At 54.1% G+C, this 23,065-nt stretch overlaps 2 protein-coding genes and 1 long non-coding RNA gene across 7 annotated transcripts in view; 1 reads left to right on the top strand and 2 right to left on the bottom strand.

Moving 5' to 3' along the window:
• CNDP1 (carnosine dipeptidase 1) overlaps window positions 1-7,582 on the bottom strand; it is a 31,055-nt gene extending 23,473 nt beyond the window's left edge. For both annotated transcript variants that reach the window (XM_070452981.1, XM_070452980.1), the window contains exon 1: window positions 7,465-7,582. In XM_070452981.1, coding sequence (XP_070309082.1) covers window positions 7,465-7,467 — 3 coding nt within the window. In that variant the 5' untranslated portion in view covers window positions 7,468-7,582. The remainder of the gene's footprint in view (window positions 1-7,464) is intronic.
• LOC110127030 (uncharacterized) lies at window positions 879-2,238 on the top strand. The gene is made up of 2 exons (XR_011482779.1): window positions 879-1,412; window positions 1,461-2,238. It is a non-coding gene; the product is annotated as an uncharacterized lncRNA (long non-coding RNA).
• Window positions 7,583-8,936: 1,354 nt separating the features above from the next.
• Window positions 8,937-22,402, bottom strand: CNDP2 (carnosine dipeptidase 2). Of its 4 annotated transcripts, none has more exons than XM_070452973.1 (12): window positions 22,305-22,402; window positions 19,083-19,173; window positions 17,836-17,979; window positions 15,551-15,713; window positions 14,621-14,709; window positions 13,115-13,315; window positions 12,831-12,915; window positions 12,019-12,179; window positions 11,062-11,226; window positions 10,123-10,264; window positions 9,827-9,974; window positions 8,937-9,461 (listed from the first exon to the last, which is right to left on the bottom strand). In XM_070452973.1, exons 2-12 carry the CDS (start codon window positions 19,140-19,142, stop codon window positions 9,392-9,394), a joined length of 1,428 nt encoding a protein of 475 aa, XP_070309074.1. In that variant the 5' UTR covers window positions 19,143-19,173; window positions 22,305-22,402; the 3' UTR covers window positions 8,937-9,391. The 4 variants fall into 4 exon arrangements, with proteins under 4 accessions (XP_070309074.1, XP_070309076.1, XP_070309077.1 ...); XM_070452975.1 differs by lacking the exon at window positions 22,305-22,402 and adding an exon at window positions 22,002-22,259; XM_070452976.1 differs by lacking the exon at window positions 22,305-22,402 and adding an exon at window positions 21,890-21,914.
• Between the last annotated feature and the right edge of the window lie 663 nt (window positions 22,403-23,065).

Genomic DNA, 23,065 nt, shown 5'->3' with positions numbered 1-23,065 from the left:
GTAAGGTGGCATAAGTGCATTGGGAAGCAGTCTGGCAGTATCCTTCGGCGGTTCAACAGAGCTGCCGTACGACTCAGCAGTTTCACTCCTAGCTGCATGCCCAAGAAGGATGAAAACACACGTCCACCGGAAAACTTATACATGTTCACTGCAGCATTATTTGAATCAGTCAAAGGTGGAGACAAAAACCCAAATGACCAGCAATGAATGACTGTACAGACAAAATGTGGTGGAGACACACAACAGAATATTACTCAGCCATGAAGACAGATGAGGTTTTGACATGTGCTACAATGTGCATGAGCCAGAAGAAACAAAAGGCTACACTTTGCATTTGTCCAATTACATGAAATGTCCAGAATAGGTAAAAACGGAGACAAGAGTAGGTTGGTGGTGGCCTAGGGCTGGGAGGACTGGGGGTGGGGGGTGTCGGGGGGGAAGGGGCTTAGCCTGTTCATGAGCTGGGGGATCTTCTCCAGCGATGAGAATGCTCTAAAGTTGACTGTGACAGTGACGGATCAATCCTGAATTCACGAAAGACCACTGAACTGCACACTGTGAGTGGGCAGACTGCGAGGGAAATGAGTCATATTGCAATACAGTTGTCATCAAGATAATAATCAGGAATGTAAGCACCCATTCCACAATAGAAATGTGTTACTGAGTATGAGAAATGTGTACAGAGGAAGCCGCGGAGAGGGTCCAGTGGGTGTCGCGGTGAGCTGCGCTTCTCCGCGGGCGCACGGCGGTTTGGCCCGGCAGACGGCGCTGCGGAGCCGCGGCCTCGCCTCTGCTCCCAGCTCACCCGACCGGAGCGAGTCTCCAGGCGGCTCGGGGTCCCGCGTCGGGGGCGGGCAGAGCCTGGAGCCGGGGCTGCGGGGACCCGCCGCGGCGGGACGGTGAGGACGCGCAGGAGGCCAGCTTCTACGGCTGAGCCATCTAAATGAACGGCTGAACTGTTATTTTTATTTTTCATCCAGTTTCCATTACAAAAAAATTATTTGCTGCTCCTCTTCAGTGAAATGTGCAAGGAAAATCTGAAAAGGAAAAGGAAGCCGCGGGAGAGGAAGGGGAAAACCTCGATGGTGACGCCCAGGGCACTTGCAGAGGGAGGGGCGCGGAGGACTGGCTTGTTCCGAGGCGGTCCTGGCGCAGGGCCTGCACCCTCAGCCCTCACAGGGGCGCGTTTTCCTGTCGTCTGCCCTTTCCGTTTCCGTTTGCCTCCCCTTTCCACTTGCCATCAGGCCCACGGAGGCCGGCCCTGGGCGCTCATCTCGCCTTTAGGACCCCGGGTGAATCTCTCCTCCGGAGCCTCGTGTCAGAGTCATGCTTGACCTGAACGAGCGAGTCACCCACAAAACCCTGGGCCTGAGAGAGGGCAGCCCTGGCCTGGCCTTGGCAGAGAGGAGAAGGTGCGGGCGGGGATCCGGGGGCAGAAAGGAGTCCCTGGAGAGGAGAAGGTGCGGGCGGGGGGTCCGGGAGCGGAGCCGATGCCCAGGCCCTAGTGTCCTCCCTGGGGCCGGCCCTGGGCTGCTCTGCAGGCTCCTGCAAGCTCCAGCTGGGTGTTCTGAGACGGGACCGGAGTTCCCGGAGCCCCTGGCCTGCGTCCATTTTAACCTAAGGACTTCCGACCTCTTGCAGTCCCGGCCACACCTCTGTGGTGACCATTCTCCACCCATCCACCGAGCTTCACTTCCTCAAAGCCTCTCCCCGCCACGGACACAGGCCTCGGGGGTCTCTCTGCTCTCTCCTGGCTCCAGTCAACAACTGGGGAGAAAGATGAACCGTGTGCTTCGCAGACGGTGGCTTCGGAATGCTCCTGGGCTGCCTCAAACAATGTGGCTTCTCTATGTCCTGCCAGGAAAGCAGCAGGCATTTCAGGAGGAGGCTGGTGTGTCCTTAGCTTCTTGTGTTGAGCAGCACAAAGAATAGAAAATGAAAGCATTCTCGCCTCCCACTTCCCCCCACACAGCTGGGGACCAAGGGTGGCTCCCCTGTGTACACACGACAGCCCATTAGACAAACCCTTTTCCGCGCATAAGCAACTTTAGTGCCAGGGTTCACCTGGACGCCCAGAATGCTACTTACCAAGTCTTTCAGAGTCCCACATGATGTTTTACAACTATCGCTCTACCTGTGTCTGCTTTGGTGAATTTTATGATACAGAAAAAATGCTTTATTAGCCTAGTTTAATCTCATCATGAGAAGATTAAAAAATAAAAATTCCAAACCAAAAAAGCCAGCTTTGCTGGATTCTGTTCATTCCCCTGCAGGCTCTGAACTGAGCCAAGGACTCCTGCAGAGATGAGCCAGTTCAGCAAGCCTGTGAGGGCGGGGCTTTCAAGGGGGCAGCCTGGACAAGGCTCTGGGCCAAGGAGAAGTTTCAAGGATCAGGCCTCCCCAGGAAGTCCCAGGAACCGCCAGTTTCTCCTCCTTCTCGTGGCTGAGTTTCACCCCAGAGGAGAGCTTGTTGTTGGTGTTCAGTAGTCGGTGTTCAGTTGGTGCTCAGTCGTGTCCGATTCTTTGAGACCCCATGGATTGTAGCACTCCAGGCTTCCCTGTCCTTCACTGTATCCTGCAGTTTGCTCAAATCCATGTCCATCGAGTCGGTGATGCCATCCAACCATCTCATCCTCTTTTGTCCCCTTCTCCTCCTGTCTTCAATCTTTCCCAGCATGAGGGTCTTTTCCAAGGAGTCAGTTCTTCGCATCAGGTGGCCGAAGTATTGGAGTTTCAGCTTCAGCATCAGTCCTTCCAGTGAATGTTCAGGAGAGCTCAGCTGAACCTCATTCCCAGACCCAGAGGTGATGCCTCACACTGCACGCAGGCAGTTGCGATACCAGCACTGGGGTCACCTCTTGGTGGGGATCAAGCCAAAAATAACACACCAGTCAAAGGACAGGAGGAGGAAGGTTTATCACTTGCAACAAATAAGGAGAACACTTAAGGGATCTTTCTCAAAGTAGTGTCGCCCGGAATGGAGAATACTTGGGGACTTTTAAGCTAAGGGTACGTGCATCTTAATGAAGGGGCTGAAACAGAGAAGAATTCAGCAGAGAACTGGGGCAAAGGTAGTTGGTAGATGATTGAAGTCATGAGGGTTAGAAAAGGTCAATATTGTCATCCCTCAGATTCCAGTTGGTCTGGAGGTGGAGCACTTTGGGCTAATCTGTACTACTGAAGCAGACCTGGGGTCTTTACAGCTGACTCCTTGTCTTGGCTGTTGTTCTGTCTCTCGCCTGATGACGATCATTTGTTCTCACAAGATCATGAATTACTGAGAGCATGGTGGCCAAGCTTAGATCCCAAAATGACTCGGGCAAAAATGGCTTCTCTTCTGTCAAAAATCCTCGTTGGATTCTTTTCCTTCGGGACCCCTACCCTATAGGCCCACATTACTTCCCCGGCAGTTTTCTTGACTCTTTTTCTGGGACTTCTACTACAGCTGGAGTCTCTCATATCTCATCTGCCCTCCAGCTGTCTTCGATCTTCTGTTTTCTATCCTGTTATCCCTTTGCCCCACTTGCCGGGTGAATGCCTCAGTCCCACTGTCCAGCTCATTCATTCTCCTTGCAGGTGGTTGGTCAGAACTGACATCCTCTGCTGAGTTACTGTAGTGACTGGTTCCATTTTCAGGGTTGCTAACTGGTTTTGTTTTATATGGGCTTCCCTGGTGGCTCAGATAGTAAAGAGAAAAGAAAAGAAAAATCCACCTGCAATGCAGGAGATCCAGGTTCAGTCCCTGGGTTGGGAAGATTCCCTGGAGGAGGGCACGGGAACCCAGCCTTGCCTGGCAACCTCATGGACAGAGGAGCCTGGTGCACTACAATGCCAGTCCATGCGGTCTCAAAGAGTCGGGCACGACTGAGCGACTAACCCTTTTCCATCATTATTAGGACAGGACTGATAACTGCAAGGTCAAGGTGATCAGGGGTGCTAGGCTTTGTGAGACCACCCTCGCACAGCACTGCCGCGGAGGTCCTTGGCCCTTGGTACAGGTGTGTCGTTAGGTACCCGGGAAACCGCAGAGCTGAAATCTGTTAAAACCAGGATTCAGGGGCGCCCTCACCGGAGCAGCTCCGGGTCTCTCTCCCTCCCCATCCCGCAGCCCGTGGGGAGCCCATCTGTGCCTCCACCACTCTCCTCTCCTTTCCCGAGGCCCCCATTCCCTCCGCGTGCTCTGAAGCCCATTCTTTGGGGGTCAGTGGAGGACAGCGCCCCCGTCTTTACGTGCCGCCGCAAGCTGAGTGCGGTCTGCAGAGAGGCCGTGTTTCCAATCAGAGCGCTTCTGAATGGGGCGGGTCGCAGTTGCTTGAAAGAGTCGTTGAGAGGCAGACACTTGAGGGGTTATGGGGCCAGCAGGGGGGGGTCTCTAGGGACAGAAGCCCCTCGAGTCCTGGTGTAGAGTTACCTACCGTCCCCAGAGCGGAGCTCGGGCGGGGGTGTCTTCAGACTCCAATTCCCCGCCTCCAGCGTTTCTCCATCTGCCCCGAGACACTCAGTAGACGTTTAACAGTGCATCTGGGCTCCGTCACGTGGACGGTGATGTTCGGCCCTTCAGGCAGGAGCCCTGTGCTGCGGGGCCCGACTGGTCAGAGGCCGTGTCTGAGAAGACTGAGGCTGGACTCACACCACCTCCTCTCTTTCCAATCACATCCCTCGGAGCCCGGCTCCCAGCACCACTCAACAACCTCCTCCACGGCAACTCAAGAAAGAATTAGGCTTTATGAAATACTTCTGCTCAAACATCGCTTCCAAAATCTTTTGGGTAATGCAAACCTTTAACTTACATTCAGTTAAATGATGGTTAATCAGTAAATATTGAGACCATTTCTCAATAAGATAAAACACTGAGATTTCTAAACCTAAGTTTAAATTATCTACTTTGGGCTTATTAAAGAGAGACTAAAGATATTTGAGTCTGTTAGTAAATATGTTCTTTTGTCACGTTGAAAATAAGTTGCACTAGGAGCTGTAGGGAGGAAAGGGTTAATAATCTGTAGCATTCTAGAGTAAGCTACTTTGAGACAACAAAAGTTGAAAAGGTTGCTGGGTGATGTCACCTGTCCAAGATGGTCATCCAGCCTTCTTTTTCGCCCCAGATGGCATTAGTGGTAAAGAACCCACCTGCCAATGCAGGAGATGCAAGAGATGTGGGTTCAACCCCTGGATCAGGAAGATCCCTCTGGAGGAGGGTATGGCAGTCCACCCCAGTGTTCTTGCCTGGAGAATCCCATGGATAGAGGAGCATGGTGGGCTACAGTCTGTGAGGTCGCAACGAGTCAAACACGACTGAAGCTACTTACCACAGACCACCAGGAGGGAGCATGTGCCCCTAGAAATGATGGCTTGATACGTAAATTTGCTCATCTACTACAGAAAGCTGTATGTGACAGACAGTTCACAATTGCTTACCTCCCAACTTTCACAAGATAGTAATTACTAAGAGTTAAGAATTCTAGTCTTATATGTAAATGAAACTACTGGAAATAAAAACAATAAAGAAAAAAACTCGATACAAAGTATGCAAGGAAAGCAAGATGAGATTTTTGGTTTAAAAAAAAGGTTTAAGGTATAAGTATGCATTTTTGTAAAGGGAAAAGGAAAATAATTTTGTTCTTGTTTAGAGATTATTTAATTGTTGCTTCAATTATTTTTTAAGGAGAATAAAGAAAAAATAGGTATTAAAAATTACAGAACAGAAAGAGAGAGAGAAAATCTTATCAATACATTGTGTGGTCAAGCTGGTTAAAATTAAATTTATTAAAAGGTTTTTTTAAAAAAATCTTTAATATCAACAGTGTGCTATGCAAAACTAGACTTCAATATTCTGTGTTAAGAGAACAAGGTTTTCTTGTTTATCACAGAAGATTTTACTTTACCTGTTGAATAATATGCTGAGAAAACAAAGATTCTGTACTTACCAAAATAATTTCCTATACTTCATGCTGTCTTAATCAGGTCTTCGATTACTTCAGAAAACTGAGTCTTCTCAATATTGAAAGAACTTAAGTCTTTTTATAACTTTCTGTCTTTATACCATGTCTTTGAAATCTTTTGTTACTTTGGTTAAAGAGATAACTAAGTATCATTTCACATTACATGTGATCACATTGAATCAAGTATCTTAAACCTGTTGACATATTTGAGAACTTCCCCAAGTCAGGGTTTTTTTTCTTTTTTCTTTTTTTAATGTGGACCACTGGATTGAATTTGTTACAATATTACTGCTGCTTTATGTTCTGGTTTTCTGACCACTAGGTTGGGGCTGTGGGATCCCCAACCAGGGATTGAACCTTTACCCCCTGCACTGGAAGGCAAAGTCTTAACCACTTCACCACTGAAGAAGTCCCCAAAGTCAGGTTTTAAAAGAAGTCTTTTTGACTTAGAAACAACTTTGGGAATTTTTTCCCAGAGGGCCCCCAGAAAATATCAAAGATTTATGCTCTCTCCATATAAAAATAGTGATATAAAACTAATTAGGCTTATTTGATATATTAAATTACATGAGAAGCATTGTAAAGTAAAAGTGATTTTAATTTTAACCTTCTTTAGTTTATATCTGTATTGGTATATGTAACTAGTATATGTGTTCCAAAAACTGCATACAAATTCCAAGGAGTTTCTCAATATCCTTACTGTCCATAGAATCCACCATAATACCAATTTTTATCTTTGAAAGTCATATGCCTTAGAAATAACCAAATTTCCTTGTCCACTGACTAATTTTTAAAAATGAGCTCTTACCATATTTGTGACCATGGCTATTGCAAGTCTTTTGTCATTCACAGTGAGTTACTGTTTTATCCTGATTCTTCTCTGAAAACATTGATTATAATTAGCTACAGGCAAGAATGCTGCATGATGACATCACCTGAGTAACTTGGCTCTTTTGTGGGAAGAAAATAGGAGCATGGAGAAGTGCGCTGTTGAAAGTCTAGTTCTCTCCACCTGCCTGGGCCTGGCATACACACCTCGGTCCCAGCCTCCTCTGAGGGGAGCTGATTCCAGGCACTGAATGAAATGCTTGAAAATAATGATGGAAAAAAGTGTTTAACCATCTATTGGAATGCATAGCTGCCCAAGGGCTTCCCAGGTGGCACAGGTGGTAAAGAACCTGTCTACTGATGCAGGAAATGTAAGAGACTCAGGTTCAATCCCTGGGTTGGGAAGATTCCCTGGAGGAGGGCATGGCAACCCACTCCAGTATTTTTGCCTGGACAATCCCCATGGACAGAGGAGCCTGGAGGGCTACAGTCCATAGGGTCGCAAAGAGTTGAAGCAATTTAGCACAGTCACCCAAAAAATATCGATAAAATACTTTCAGATGGCGCATTGCTCAGGCCGAGACAGAGGGCCTGAGGACACATCTAAGTTAAGTGCAGGCGGGGATCAGCTGCTTCACCTGGCTCAGCGGTGGGGTGTACACTCTGTCTGACCCCGAGCGGTGGAGGGTCTACTCACCATTCTTCTTAGTTGGGGTGCACTGGGCGGCAGTTCAGAGGACCTCAGCCATACCCCCGAACCTCAGAGGAAAGTGCAAGAGGAGGTCTCACCAAGGCCCCCAGCTGGTCACATTAAATATCCCCCCACCCCCTAAAAATGTGTTGGATGGCATCCTCTCCCCTCCCCAAGAGGGAGCACAAGGCTGAAATAGTGGGCCTATTCACACTCGGAAAACAAAGATGCTTGAGAGAGATTCATTCAGTTTGGTATCGGAGGAAGGAACAATGCGTGCACAGACAGGGGATGAGGTAGTGGCCAGAAGGTCATCTGACGTTACTGAGGCCATCGCAGCCGGTTCATCTGTGACAGCCCAGGCCTTTGCTGGGCGCATGCGGAGGGTGTCACCTTGAAGACAGAGCGGGGGCACCCGCCCGAGGTCGGCAGACTGGAGGGAGGCACCGAGATCATGCCCTGTCACCTTTGGTAGGGCTGGTTCTGCCCCCCGGGGTGGACTGGGGGTGGGGAGTCTGTGCCTGGCCTCACATGGCTCCCAGGAGCCGCAGGCACCTGCCGGGTGAGTTCCTTGATTTGCAGACACATCACGCGGCCTCTGCCTTCACCATCACATTGCCCTCTCCCTGGGCGCACCGCTGTCCAAACGCCCCCCTGCATAAAGACTCCAGTCACACTGGGCAAGGGCCACCCTCTAACACACGGACTTTGAGGGGACGTGGTTCAATCCCAACAGGCTGTGAGTTGGTCGCCCCCCCGGGGGGTCAGCCCTGGTCTCTCCCACAGGAACGATCGCAGCTGCGGGGCCGCGTCCATCCACCTGACTCCGCGTCCACACTGTCCCCTCCCGGCTATTTGGCCTAGGCCGTCTGCGGTCCCGAGGATCTCCAGCTCCTCCTCGATGACTGTCCCTTTCGACTTGCGCACTGAGCCGGCCTCTTCTGGGAGGCTCAGGGAACTCAGGTCAGAGGAGCCTGGCACACACTTGTCCACTTTGGGGCCCTCCTCTTATGATGTGGGCTAACAGGTTCTGCTAAATGGAGCTGAGGCCTGATGGTGAGCTTGAACCCGAAAGCAACAGACGGCTCTGGGCTCCGCCCTGAGCCGGAGACTGCGCCTGGTCTCATTCTGACGTGGAATGGCGGGAGGGGAAAGGTGGGCGGGTGGGGAGAACGTCCTGACCGCCACCCCCTATCCCCCCAAAGCCTCGGAGGCTGATGGCACAGTCCTCTCTGAAAAGGGAATGCCGCTCCGAGGCCTTCCTCTAATGCTACATATTCGGTTCCTCTGTGTGCTCGGGACAGCGCTCACGCGGCCGACCCACGCGCCCGACCCCGTGTCTCTTCTCCTGCAGCCAGTTTCACACGGACACGCGGCTGCGTGGAGTGAGGTGCGCGGGCACTCATTCCTCCGGAGGCTCCACTTTTACTGTTAATTCTGGCAACACAGACTGAGACCAAATAACCCTCCGGCTCAGGTTTAGATTTTGAAGGATTTTAATACAGAGATGGAATATCGTAATGGTAAAGGTCTTGAGAACAGGACAGGATGTGCCCGAGACAGCACGGATCGGGAAGGCTGCCCTCGAGGCCCCAGGCCTGGGACGGGATGCTCCGAGCGGGCACGACCATGACTTGGGGACAGAGGCAGGGCCAGGAGACCCCGAACCCCGCTTCAGCCCTTGTGGACGCCATCCAGCACTTTGTACCGAGGAATGCGTGCCATCTTCTGGAGACCAACTCACGCTGACCACCAGGGGGCAGTCAGCTCATCCAGGGTCGCTGACAGGCCCCGGGCCTGACTGCTTATCCATCCTGAGACGGGGCGGGGGCGCTCTCACGTCCGCGCTGGAAGTCTGCAGAATCTGACAGAGGGGAGGAGCGGCGGGCGGTCCCGAGACGCGGGGGAGCGCGCGGGGGCAGTGGGGCGGCGCTCAGTCCTTCAGCTGGGACACTTCATATAGGTACGCGGCCAGCATCTTGGTCCCCTCGATGTAGTTGGACCTGGCCGGGAGAACGGGGGTCAGTGGCGGGCGCCCGAGCTCTGGGCCCACGCGCGCGTTCCTTTTGGGAGTGGATGCCCGGCGCCCTGGCTTGCTGGTCCCGAATGCTCCAGCCCAGTTGGTTCTCAAGCCCAGCCCAGCACGCCATCGGGACCAGCCCTGATCCTGGCCTCCTGGACTACGGGCTACCCCGGGCCTCAGTGCATCGCCTCTCCGCGACCACAGGCCCCCCTTGTGTCTGGGCCGAGGTCTCCACCTTGCGTCCTAACACCCAGGGCTCTGGCCTTCCCCCAGCCCTCCTGCAGGGTCTGTCTTTGCTCTCAGCAGCCCCCTGCGCTGCAGGGAGCCCCTCTTTTCCGTGCTCACCGGTTGAGCTTCTCGTTCTGGGAGTGCGCTCCGTCGTCTGCCGAGCCCACCGGCAGCAGCATGACGTTCTTGCCCGTGGCCTCCTGGAACGTCAGCGTCACCGGGATGCTGCCGCCTTCCCTGGTCAAGTCTGGCTCGACACCAAACACTGAGGAGGACGGAACAAAAGAGACGGAGGTTTAGGGGCCCTCCACACACCCACTGCCCGGCAACCCCGAGCCCAGGCCCGCTGCAAGGGCTCTGCTCCCAGGGTGGGAGGCGGCATGGCCCAGCCCGTCTCCGGGGGTGCATCCCACCTGTCTTCAGGGCTTTCCTCCCAGCCAGGTAGTGAGGGTGGTTGAAGTCGGACACCCAGGGCTTCCCGCCATGGCTCATGTACACCTTGAACTTGTTGGGACTGTGAAGCTCAGCAAACTTCTTGGTCAAGTAGCTCGTAACCTGAACCAGAGACAGGAAGGACAATGTCTCACAAGCCTGACCTCTCTGGTCCAGGGCTGGGGATCCACTCCGAGACAAGTCTCCGGTGGGCGGGTCTACCCTGGTCTATGAGGGGACTCCACAGGGTCTGTGAGGGTCTACCCTGGATCTATGAGGGGGCTCCATGGGGTCTATACGAAGTCTATGAGAGGTCTTTACTGGGTCTATGAGGGGTCTACACTGGGTCTATGAGGGGTCTACACGGGGTCTATGCGAGTCTACAGTAGGTCTATGAGGGATCTACACTGGGCCTATGAGGGGTCTATACTGGGCCTATGAGGGTCTACACTGGGTCTATGGGTCTACCCGGGGTCTACAGTGAGTCTGTGGGTGAACACTGGGTCTCATCCTCATCTCCTTCCCCGGTCCTCTCCCCTCTGGACCCCCCCCCCCCCCCACAGCCCTCTCTGTTGCTCACCATGGACCAGACCCTGGACTCTCACCACAACACATTCAGCCCAGAGTCAGCCTTTGCTTCAAAGCCTTAGAATGAGGTCAGAGATCAAATTTTAGCACGCCTCAGCAGGGACAAAGGTCCTGCACGGGGGATGCTGTTTTATTCAGCATATCTCTGATTTATTTGTTTATCTCTGATTAGGATCTGACTTGCTTATTCTAGAGATGGCTGAGCTGGGGAGCACCAGGGATGGGGCTGTGTGGGGGAGGGGAGCACCCTTCCCTGTCGGGGGGCCCCTGGGGCCCTCAGTGACCATCTCCTCAGGCACAGCAGCCCTCCTTGCACCCCCGTGTCTACGTGCCTGCTCGCTGACCACTTCTGGAGTCATATTCGGGACGAGTCGGATGGAGAACTTGCCGACCACCTTGCGTGGAATCACGGTCTTGGCCCCTGACCCGGAGAAGGCACCTTCGATGCCATGGAGAGACAGGGATGGGTAACGCCATCTGTGCATCAGGATGTCCTTCTGCAGAGAGACAGCCAGCAGTCAGGGGTCAGCACCACGGGTCAGGGGTCAGCACTGCGTATCAGGGGTCAGCACTGCGGGTCAGGGGTCAGCACCATCGGTCAGGGGTCAGGACCGTGGGTCGGCAGTTAGCACCGGCTGGTCAGGCGTCCCCACTGGCTTGTCAGGGGTCCCCACTGTGGGTTGGGGGATTCCCCACTGTGACTTGGGGGTCAGCACCAGCTTGTTAGGGGTCAGCAATGCCAACAGCAGTCAGCACTGTGGGTCAGGGTCATCACCAGCTGCTCGCGGGGGAGACCAGGCGGCTGGGGGACCGCATGCCCAGAGGGAGGCGGCACTGATCCAGCAGGGCCACTAGGCGAGCTGGCCCCCAAGGTGGCTGGCGAGCTCCTCTTGCTTCCCCAGAGCCTGCGGCTGCAGGTACTTAGAACTGAAATTTATATCCAGACCTGATTCTCCCAACAGGTAAGTAAACATTCTGTGCAATCAGTCTCCACCTTGGCACCTGGCTCTCTGGGGAACAGTGAGACACCCCTGGGCAGATGGGCAATTTCCTGGCGTGTGTGAACCAGGAGAAGCTCCCCCTCTGCAGGCGGCCTGGTCCCCGGGGTGTCACAGGCGGTCCCTGACATGTTAGGGAGCTCCCAGCTCCCAGCCTGGCGCGTGTTGCCCGCTGACATCGGCAGCATCTGGCACTCACGTGACCGGGGTATGCCCAGGTCTGTCCAGCCTGCAGCCCCCTCCCCGGGGCCCCAGGGCTGCGCGCAGTGCAAGCTGGCAGGCGGGGGGCACCTTGCAGCCATGCAGGAGGGTCCTGGCGCCCACGTCCCGGGTATACTCCTCCAGGTCAAAGTCAATCTTATCGTAGAGCTCCAGCTCCTCCTCGGTCACCGGGGCCACGGCCTCACTGATGCCAGGGATGAGGATCTTCCCCTTCTTGTCCATCAGGCAGCCTGGGTGGTGGGCGAGTGGGGGTGAGTGGAAGCACCTGTGCCGCCTGTCATCCATTACCGTGACAACCCGGGAGGGCGTGGGGCCGCCTCCCTTTAAGGTAAAGAGACGGCCGCAGAGACGGCAGGGGAACTACCCGCAGTCACAGGGCAGGACACACACAGAGCAAACTGGCTCCTGCCGGCCTGCCCACCGTCAGGCCTGTGTTTCCTTTCTGATGCCCCTTCCCTAAGAAGCCACCTACTCCCAAGCTGAGGAGGGAAAACCCAGTGAGACAGAGCGCACTCCAGGCCCAGGAAAGTCGGCTCCATGTATGACACACGCCGCCCACAGGGGAGGAAAACGTGACTCAGCACACCCTGGGTGAGGCCAGGCGCCCAGTGGGGCGGAGAGCGAGCCTCACAGGAGATCCGCCATGGCCAATGACAGCCAACTGGACCAGAGCAACCCCCTGCAGGAAGGGGAGACACCACTGTGTCCAGGGCAAGGATGGCCGTGATTCTAGAGACCCGAGGCGGGGTCTGATGGCCGGGGGACGGGGGTGGGGAGGGAAGGGGAGGCAGACATGAACCACGTGGGCCTGTTAGAGGGAGCATCCAGGGAGGGGGGGAGAGAAGACCCCCGGATCGCTGCAGGGGCCCACTCGTGCTCACCCATCAGCATGATGAGGTCGGTCATGGCCTCATGCACAGAGCCGCCATACACGCCGGAGTGCAGGTCCCTGTCGCTGCACTCCACCTGTGGACACACGGGCCGCTCTGCGGGCTGCTCTCTGGAGCTCGCCCTCACCCCCCGGTGGGAGAGCCGGCAGAGGAGGCTCACACGGCACGTTCAGAAATCAGTCTGCTGCCCCCTAGGCCTGGCCAGGCGCTCCCTAAATCACAAGGCTCTGGCCGCAACCAGAGACCCTCCTGGGGGAGGAACGGCCCCTGCGCACCTCGATGAAGAAGTAGCAGATGCCCCGCAGCCCGTAGGTGATGCAGGGCTTGTTTTTGCCCAGCCAGTAGTTGTCGGAGATGCACACGTAGTCCACATCCTTGAAGAACGCATCCTTCTGGGCGAAGATCAGCGCGTCCAGGCCCTCGGAGCCCGACTCCTCCATGCCCTCCAGGCAGAAGCGGACGTTGACGGGGACTTCCTGGGAGGGGGTGGTGAAGGGGGCAGTCAGCGCACATGGATTTTATTTCTTAGAACAGACAGGAAGCCACCAAGCGTTGTGAAATCGTGCATTTCAAATACCCGACTGACTTTCCCCGCGCTGACCACGGGGCGGGCAAAGGGGGTTGGCAGAGACCCTCCACCCCAGCGCCGGGCTGCCAGGACACGTGCCTGGCCCCGGCCGGTCACCTGCAAGGACTGCTTCCCAGGGGCCCCCAGCCCGATCGCGCGGCTCACTCGCAGGGTTTCCTGCCAGCACCCAGCACAGATTAGGCGTCTCTGGCAAAGCTGAGCTGCTTGAAGACAGAGGCTGGGACACAAACCCGGCTGGAGCCTCCATCTGAACTGCGGTAGCCATGCTGTGCACCCCTGGACAGAGTGAGCGGGCGGGCACCTTCCTCCTGCACGACCCCACCCTCCACCCACCGCGGGCCCTCCTCCTCCAGAGCGGACAGCGACTCTGAGGCGTCACCACCTCCTGCTCTGCTCCGGGGGTTTCCAGGTCTCCCCGGTGCTGTGCCCTGAGGCGGGTGGCCCCCTTCCACAGGTGAGACCATGGAGCTGCACCTGAGTGAGCTGATGCTAAAGGCCATGGCCGGTCGGCCCACATGCACTCCACCCTGTGGGGTCCCAGCTCAGAGCCGCCCCAGGAAGCGTAGCTCACCACACGCCCCGCCCCTCCGCCTCTCCAGGGGAACAGAGGTGAGCTGGGGGCTGGGTCTGCGAATGGACGCCCCTCCCCTCGGCCACCACAGACCCCAGGGCCCCTGAGCACAGTACACTTGAAACCTTTTCAGATGTACCCCTCCAGTCCTGAGAAGAACGCTTCTTATCTCATCGCAAGATAAGAGCAAGATGCAGAAACTGTCTATACGTTATGATCACAACTAGATTAAAAAGAATTCTTGAAAAGATGGGTAAGTAAGAGAATAACAGGAAGTAAGGGGTCTGTCCGCTATCACAGCCTGGGTCCCCTGCAGGTGAGCACCCCCTCCCCAGGCACGGTCTGTGCCCGGAGCTCTCACCTCCCCTGCCGGCTGGGTCCCTGTTGAGTCACCAACAGGGTGACCTTAGAACAACCATAAACCAGTGCATCTTCAGTGTTTCCTAAAACTAGAAAACAGGCTATGAAGCGGAGCGTGGCCCAGCTGCGCTGATGCCGCTCGGGGGATGGGGTGGGTGGGGAGTGTGATCTTTGATCTTTGGCTGCTCCGGGAACAGAAAGCTCCACTGCGCACCACCAGATGGAACCAGTGAAGCGGGTGGCGGGGCGTGGGCCACGTACCTGCTTGGTTTTCTGGAAGGCTTCCAGGGCGTTGATCCAGCCGGCCACCGGCCCCTTGTCATCGGTGGCTCCTCTCCCGTACAATTTGCCTAGAATAGCAATCGGCAGGTTCACTGGGTGATGGTCACAGGCTGGGGAGCGGGGGTTGGGGTGAGGTGGGGTGGGGGGTGGGGGGTGGGTAGGGGTTGGGGCGAGGTGGGGTGGGGGTGGTGTGGGGAAGGCAGATGAGCAGGGTGAGATGAGAGTGACCTCTGGGTGCTGCCTGGGGCAGGGTAGGGAGCAGGTTGCCGCTGGGAGCGGCCGGGAGGGAACGAGGGGACAAGAGGGGGGATGGGCGGAGCGCGGGGGGCCAGGCCCTCGACTAGGGACAAGATGGCAAGTGCACTGCAGGGACCACGTGAGCCGTGATGACCTGACTGCCCCTGTGCCGCTGGGGAGGACTCAACAGAAATGCAACATGTCCCGAGGAAAGGTTTCAATTAAGACAGCCTGGACTCGGCCCAAGGGGACAAGGTACACACAAGGGGCTGCTCCACGGGGCCAAAGGCCACATCTGGTGCGGAAAAGTGAAGGTTCAGAGATGAAGGTGGGGCGGGGGCGGGGGTCGGGGAAATGCTGACGCTTCCCCTAGAGTAGGGCTGGATTCAGGTCCGGGGCTGGGGGCCACGCTGGCTCAGTTCAGGCCAGGCTTCCTGGGAAAACGGCAGCAGGTGCGGGAAGCCCAGCGTGCCCAAGGCCATGGAGACCAGGCTCTGCCGGGAAAGTAAGGCTACCCGGCGTTTCAAGAACCGAGCACAGACGTGAAGCTTCCAGAACCTGATTTCTAGGTTCCGTGAAAATAGCTAGTTCTGGAAAGATGGCAACCAACAGGCCAGGCTGCACTTCCTGAAGCCTGAGGTCACAGGCCCCCTCCTCCAGGGAGCGGCGTACCGTCTCGCTCCACCAGGGTGAAGGGCTCGCTGTCCCAGCCGTCCTCCAGGGCCGCTGGCTGCACGTCCAGGTGGCCATAGATGCACACCGTCTTCTTCTGAGGGTCGGAGCCCAGCTTGCCGAGTAAAATGGGCGGAAGCGGGATCTTGGAGCCATCCGGGAGCTGGGGGGTGGGGAGGGGAGGCCATGGGGGATGGTCCTTGGTCAGGGAGTGCGGTGCTAACCCCAGTCTCCCATACACAGACAAGGTAACGCATGAGAACCCGCTCTGGCGTGCAGCGGACTCTATTCAGTGCTCTGCGGTGACCAGAAGGGATGTATGTGACCTACAGCTGATTCACTCTGCTGTACGAGAGAAACCAACACAACGCTGGAAAGCAACTACACACCACTTTCAAAAAAAAAGGAGAGAGTGGGGTTTACAGCAGGTGCTATCAGCATGCCTCGGGCAAGTGTATCTGTTCTCATCAATCACCCTCTATTGCAGAGCTCAATATCACATCATTCCACTGAGTTAATAATTAACAAGAATATATGCCCCCATAATCCAGAGCACAGTGACAATTATGTTTATAACCGTAGGCAACCTGCTCAAATTTTAAAAAATGATCTTTAAAAGTGCTCAGTTGAGTCCGACTCTTTGCAACCCCATGGACCACAGCCTGCCAGGCTCCTCTGTCTGTGGGACTCTCCAGGCAAGGACACTGGAGTGGGCTGCCGTTTCCTTCTCCAGGAAAAATACATCGCTAAGGTGTGCGTGCTCAGTTGGAACAGTTTCGCCTGTTTTAAAGTAACAACTCTTAAAAATTATTTGCCACCTAGTTTTTTTTTTTTTGTTTGTTTGTTTTTAGCATATTAGGAAAAAGGGAGAGGAAGCAAGACAAGTATGCTCCTAACAGAAAACAACTCCAGGAATACTGGTCTGTCCTCTCACAGTGAGGAGTGGGGAAAGTGCCAGGAAGTTGCAAGATATCTTAAGTAACCTTAAATTAACTATTAAGTCTGTAGTCAGCAGAAGCCTCACACGCAAACTGGACTTGGAATCAGAAGGCCCAGACTGTAACCTCCTTTGCCATGGACCTGCTACTGCTTCCCAGAAAGACAGAGCCTGTCTGAGCCTCTGGGTCCTTCCATTTATGAGAAGAGCAGACCAGGCTGCATGCCCACTCCTAAAATCCCAGGACTGTGATTTCAAAGGACACATAAATCATCAGACAAGAGAACCAAGATAAACCAAACCCAGTCAGCCCTGCAACCTAAAGGAGGATTACAAACGCTGAAAATGCATGGCACGAAACATGTAGTTAACACGGGGCTGACAGCATCTGAAACGAAAACAGCAGAATAGGGTACCACACAGTGATATCACTCATCCAAGTTAGAATCTGTCAGATTCCTTCATTAAAACACAACTGAGCCCTGTGCCCCACACCTCAAGTCACTCTTTCCCAGGAACCGAGTCATGAAAAAAGCACTGTTCTATCAATCGTGACACTGGGGACACAGTGGGTGTGAGTGAGTGGACATCTTCATTAGTTTTGCAGCTAATGGGCAGAGTGTACCTTCCTGGTCTGAAGGCTGCCTGGCTCTGGGGAAGGAACCTCAGCTCATGTCGGAAGGACCATTCTGTTCACTTCCTCTTGGATAACCCTCAACAGTTCCCCTCCCTGGAAGAACACAATGGGTATCGTGAATCTCAGTCCACTCTGACTCAAGAAGCCACCCAGTTTAGCATCCAAGTCAGGCCACCTTTGCTTGTTTGAAAGACCAGCGAGTTGGGCTTCCCTGGTGGGTCAGTGGTAAAAGAACCTGCCTGCTAATGTGGGAGACATGGGTTTGGTCCCTGGTCCTGCAAGATCCCATGTGCTTTGGAGCAACCAAGCCCGTGTGCTACAACTACTGAGCCTGTGTCCAGAGCCCAGGAGCCAAAATCACTGAAGCCCGTGCATCCTAAAGCCCATGTTCTGCAGCCAGAGAAGCCACTGCGGGAAGAAGCCTGTGCACCTCGACTCGAGAGCAACCCTGCTCGCTTCAACTAGAGAAGAGCCCGCGCAGCAACCAAGACGCAGTGCAATCAAAAATAAATAAATACATAAATTATTAAGAAACAATAAAGGCCAGTGATTTATCTGCAGCAAAGCCTTCAGAACTTGTGAGGACCTGCCGAGTCCTGCCAACCCCTCAGTAAAGCTCCCGACCCGGCCTGCCGCCCACCTTCTGGATCCCGATGTCCACCAGCTCCATGGAGCCACTCAGGAAAGCCCCTGTCCTGGCCCGCTGCCCACCTTCTGGGTCCCAATGTCCACCAGCTCCACAGAGCCACCCAGCTGCTTGATGTCGGCGGCTGCCACCTCCATCATCCTGCGGATCTCGCCTCTCTTCTCAGGCCATGCTGACACACTCTGGATGGCCACCCATTCTGCAAGCTTCTGTGGGTGGAGAACAAGCAAAAGGGACTTGGAAAAGCTGCTCTGGGAGGGAGGAAGGTGCTCACAGGTGGGCCATCTTCAGGCCCACAGAGCTCACTCGCTACCTGTCTGCTCCATCTGGATCCCACTGCCCAGACATGGGGGAAGAGATCTGTGGCGTCTACTTTCTGTTTAAGATATAAGGACTGTTTGCACTGACCCCATATCAAGGACTATACAAAATGACAGGAGACTCATTAGCCACCAAGCATGATGTGGTTGCAAGACACGTAAGTTTTTTTTATGAAATGTGTAATTTTCATAAACATGTTTATATCTGATTCTGACAAAATTGAAACTGGAAGATACAGAAAATACCCAATATCTTCACAGTTCAAGTTGCCTTATTTATCATCCTGAGAATGGCCATGTTCTCTAAAATAGAATTTTTCAAATGAGAACTTGAAAGATTTCACCTGAAATATGTCTACCAAAGGTGATTTTAAAGCACGGCTCTTTACGTTAACATCAAGAAACAGATTAATATATAAGATTACAGAATCATTTAAAACATGCAATGTAAGGTAGTTCTTTATATCTACCACAAGAACAGACAAAAATCCTGAATTAGCTTTGCTGTTTCTAGAAACATGTATTAAGAGTTTCTATCAAAAGCCGAAAGAGTAACTTACATACTGTAATGAGAAAGCAGAGGAAAAGACCTCTCGACAATACATAATTTAAGTTACGTTTTTTTTTTTGGTTGGGGGGCAAGACTTAACATCTACTCAAACATGTAACAGAGTACTGGTAACTATATTCACCACTCATTGCACTGGATCCCCAGAACTTATTCATCCCATAACAGGTCTGAACCCTTAGGCCAAACCCTCATCTCCCCACCCCTCGGTCCCTAGCAACCAGGGTTCAACTCTCCGCTTCTCTGAGTTCAACTTTTTCAGATTCCACATATAAGTGAGATCACACTAGCGTCTGTCTTTCTCTGCCTAGACAGCATTTTTAATACTCGATTAGAACAGCATCAATCATATTAGCTCCTTGGAAGTTTCTCTGGGTCCCATGGGACTAAACTGGACCTGAACAGTCACTAAACATTCCCTTACCTTAACATAGCGATCCTGATTTTCATCCACGTACTTAAACAGGGTGGTGAGGGCCGACATCTTTCAACCAGACCGCAGACCCTGGAGACTCCTGGAAGGCAGAAGAACCTGTCAGTGCTGCCTCGAGACAGGGCCCGACTGATCCCCAGACCCGGGAGGCACTTGTTCAGGATCATAAATTGCACCCCGCCCCAACAGCACGAGACACGGCCGTCACGAGGGCTCCAGGAAGTGACCTCAGCAGAGACAACGGCTCGGGAAAGCAATCAGAGAGGCTCAGGCTGATCTCCATTCTTTCTTTCTTTTTTTTTTTTTTCAGAAGGAAACATACCCAGGAATTGTGTGACAGAATGGCAGGTAACTGAAGCAAGGGCCTGAGTTGAAGACAATCTGATATAATTAAAAGCAGGTAGTTTCCAGGAGTACTGATACACCACTGTTCTTAACACTTTTTTAAAAAATTTAATCTTACTCTCAAAGCACACAGAGAACTTGCCACTTACTATTACCACAGAGGAAAGAATCACTCCAAGGCGCTCAGCAAAAATGTCACATGTGTCCTTATACCGCAAACCAACAGCACAGCACCCAAGATCCAAGGAGAGGGACGTGGGTTCAGGTTAAGGAAACTGAAAGCCCAGGTCCAGAAACGGCCAGGACAGCGTGTGAGAGTCCACCAGGGCCTGATGAGGGAAGAGAAACGTCCATCTCCCCAGGTGCATTTTCGAACGTCCAGCTTCTGTGTGAGACCAAACACATCCTGCTCCGCCTTACTGACACAGGGGAGAAGGTGCCATTTGACTCTGCATCTTTAAAAACTGGAACCAACGCGAGATAAAGAAAATCCCAGAACTGGGACTTTCAGAGGGGGTTCCCCTCGCTCCTTCCAAGTAACAACTCAGCTTCCATCACATGGCAAGATTCAAGCCTCAGCAGTGACTGAGAAGAGCTCAAGGACCAGGAGCAAACTCAGCACCGCAGAGACGGGAAGGATTTTAGAACTGCAGCTTAGAGTCACAAGACCCTGGCAACTGATATCTGGAGAGAGACAGCAGACAGGCACCCATGTATGGACACACTGTAGTTAAAGAGTATCTTCTTCTCAGTTTAGGACTTTGAAGTCATTTCTAAACAGAAAGAAGTGAAAGTATTACCTGCTCAGTCCTGTCTGACTCTTTGTGACTCCATGGACTGTAGCCCAACAGGCTCCTCTGTCCATGGGATTCTCCAGGCAAGAATACTGGAGTAGGTGGCCATGACCTTCTCTAGGGGATCTTCCTGACCCAGGAATTGAACCCTGGTCTACTGCACTGTAGGCAGATTCTTTACCGTCAGAGCCATGAGAAGCTCTAAACAGACGAGGGACTTAATTCAGAATCACAAAGTCTGGCAGCAGACGGTGGGTGTGCAGTGAGGGTTCAGTAAGGAAAACCCTCTTCCAACATCAGCGACAGAGCACACAGATCTCCCAGCCAACTCAGGTTGTTTCAGCTGAGGGTCTTATCTCCATGCTGCGGCTGCTGCCGCTAAGTCGCTTCAGTCCTGTCTGACTCTGTGCGACCCCATAGACAGCAGCCCACCAGGCTCCGCCGTCCCTGGGATTCTCCAGGCAAGAATACTGGAGTGGGTTACCATTTCCTTCTCCAATGCATGAAAGTGAAAAGTGAAAGTGAAGTTGCTCAGTCATGTCCGACTCCTAGCGACCCCCCTACCAGGCTCCTCCGTCCATGGGATTTTCGAGGCAAGAGTACTGGAGTGGGTTGCCATTGCCTTCTCCCGTATCTCAATGATGGGGTCATAAGGCACATAAGTCAAAGTTTTCAATCACAAAAGAAACTCTAAAAAAAAAAAAAAAGAAAAAGAAACTCTATTTAGCAGGAAAATACACTAAGTCAGGTACTTTTCATTTGAGTTTCTGGTCATTAAATAGCACAGATCCCAAGCTCACTGTGATAAGTTCTCATTAATACCATGTTCTTTGTGGCCTGATTAAGCAATGGCCTTCCAGCTAAAGTCAAAGATGGAACTATCAAAGCTGCACTTCTTCTTCTTTTTTTTTTAAACCAAAGGAGAGTAAACAGAGACCAGATTGTTCAGCACGGCCTGCCACCTCACCAGGCCGGGTGAAAAGCTACTGCTGTTCTGAACTGCTCACCCAGGGGGGTGGGGCCGGGTCCATTTCTCCCTCCCACTCACAGTTCGAGTTTTTCCTGTTTCACTACTGCCAGCACCAAATCCATTAAGTAGGACCACTTTTATATGTCCTGGTGAACCACACTGAGGAGGGTAAAAGTCCTGAGCTGGAGGGAATAAAAGTAAGTATTACCAAATCGAAGAGTGCCAGGCACACCGCACTCTTGGAATCTAAGATTCTAGGGAGAAACAGCCTCGGCAGTGAACTAGTGTGAGAGGAAGGAGTGACAGGGTAGCACCTGGGACCATCCAGTGACACCCATGAAAGATTCCTTCAGTTATGAGTGCCCCATCCTGTCCCGCATTAACTCAAGACTCAGGAAGAGACTTAACACACACCAGAATCGTGGCTTTAAGTCTGCGTAAAAACCACTAAAACGGGGCGGAACCCTCTAGTTTGTCCAATCGCAAACATACAGGTCTACAAAATGACCCTCGGCCACTCCTCCCTGCCAACACCAGGGACGACAAAGGCATGCAGAAACCTCCACCAGATCGCTGAGTCAGCACCAGGATCCCGTGCGGGCGGCGGGGGCGGGTCGGAGGCCCTGACCGCGAGGATCAGGGTCTCAAGAACTCAGTGTAGGCCGACCGGGAACCAAGCATCACCGCACCTGACCGGTGGGAAGGCGGACGCTGCCTCAGAGCAACCTTCCGGCCTCAAGTGCGGGCGGGGGGCTAGAGACCCCCGACTACGGGCCTCTGCCCCGCGGGCGCAGCACCAACCTTCGGCCACCGCCAAGGGCTCCGCGGGGAGAGCCAGGCTTTCATTCTTTGCGGGCCTCGCCGCGGGAGGGTCAACAGGCCGGCGCGCCCCCCGCAGCCCCAGAGCCCCGACCCCCGAGCTGAGCGGGCTGCGTTTTGACCCAACACCCTCTCCTGCCATTTGGGGCGGGCCGGCATCAGCGGCTCCCCAACCACGCCCGGCCTCCCCTGCTTCTCCAGAGGCGGCCCACGGCCCCACATCCCGGCATCGCGCCCCGCTCCCACCACCCTCAGGGGCCTCTCCGCCCGGAGAAGGCCGCTCACCCGCCCGCAGCTGCAGCGCCGGTTCCGCACCACGTGTCCCGGCCACGCCCCCCGGGACGGGCCCGCCCCCGCTGGGCCCGCCCCCGCCCGCCAATCCCGGATCCCTTCCGGAAGAGCCGGCGTCGCCCCGCCCCCGCCGCCGTGCCGTCCATCAATCCTGGGCCTTTCTGGGAATAGCGTCGCCCCGCCCTGCCGTCGCCCAGCCCTTCACCGCGCGGTACGTGCTGCGGCGGGGCGGGGCTGAAGCCGGGGAGGCGGGGCTGAAGCCGGGGAGGCGGGGCAGGGATGGGGCGGGGCTGCAGTCGGGAAAGCGGGGCCCCAGAGCACCTGCCCGGGTGGTGACCTTCCTCTACCCACTGGTGCCTCCACGATGAGGTTTGAGAGGTGGTCTTTGGTGCAGGGGGGTCTGAAGTTGGGGCGCCCACACCCCCCGAACCCTCAGGCTTTGGGAGAGGAAAAAATAAAACCCAGACATCCCGCCGACAGTCTCATTCGCGCGGCCCAGTTCCTAAGGGACGTGCGGAGCGTGCCGCGGTTTCACGCTTTGCCAGTTGTTTCGCCAGTCCTTCGCCAGTACCATGACTGAGAGAGGAAATATTTTAGTATTTAAATTCAGTAATCACAGGGACTAATGAAGGAAGTAAAGCCACTTTTACTTATTGAGCCTCTGCTATCATCTTTTTAAGCCCTCCAAGGATCCTTGGGGGTACGATTATCTCTTAGAGTGGTGGTGTTGTTCAGTCGTCCAGTCGTGTCCGACT

This window comes from Odocoileus virginianus, chromosome 22, assembly GCF_023699985.2.
Source record: "Odocoileus virginianus isolate 20LAN1187 ecotype Illinois chromosome 22, Ovbor_1.2, whole genome shotgun sequence".
In the NCBI taxonomy this organism is placed as follows: Eukaryota; Metazoa; Chordata; class Mammalia; order Artiodactyla; family Cervidae; genus Odocoileus; species Odocoileus virginianus.
This window is presented reverse-complemented; position numbering and strand designations above follow the sequence as displayed.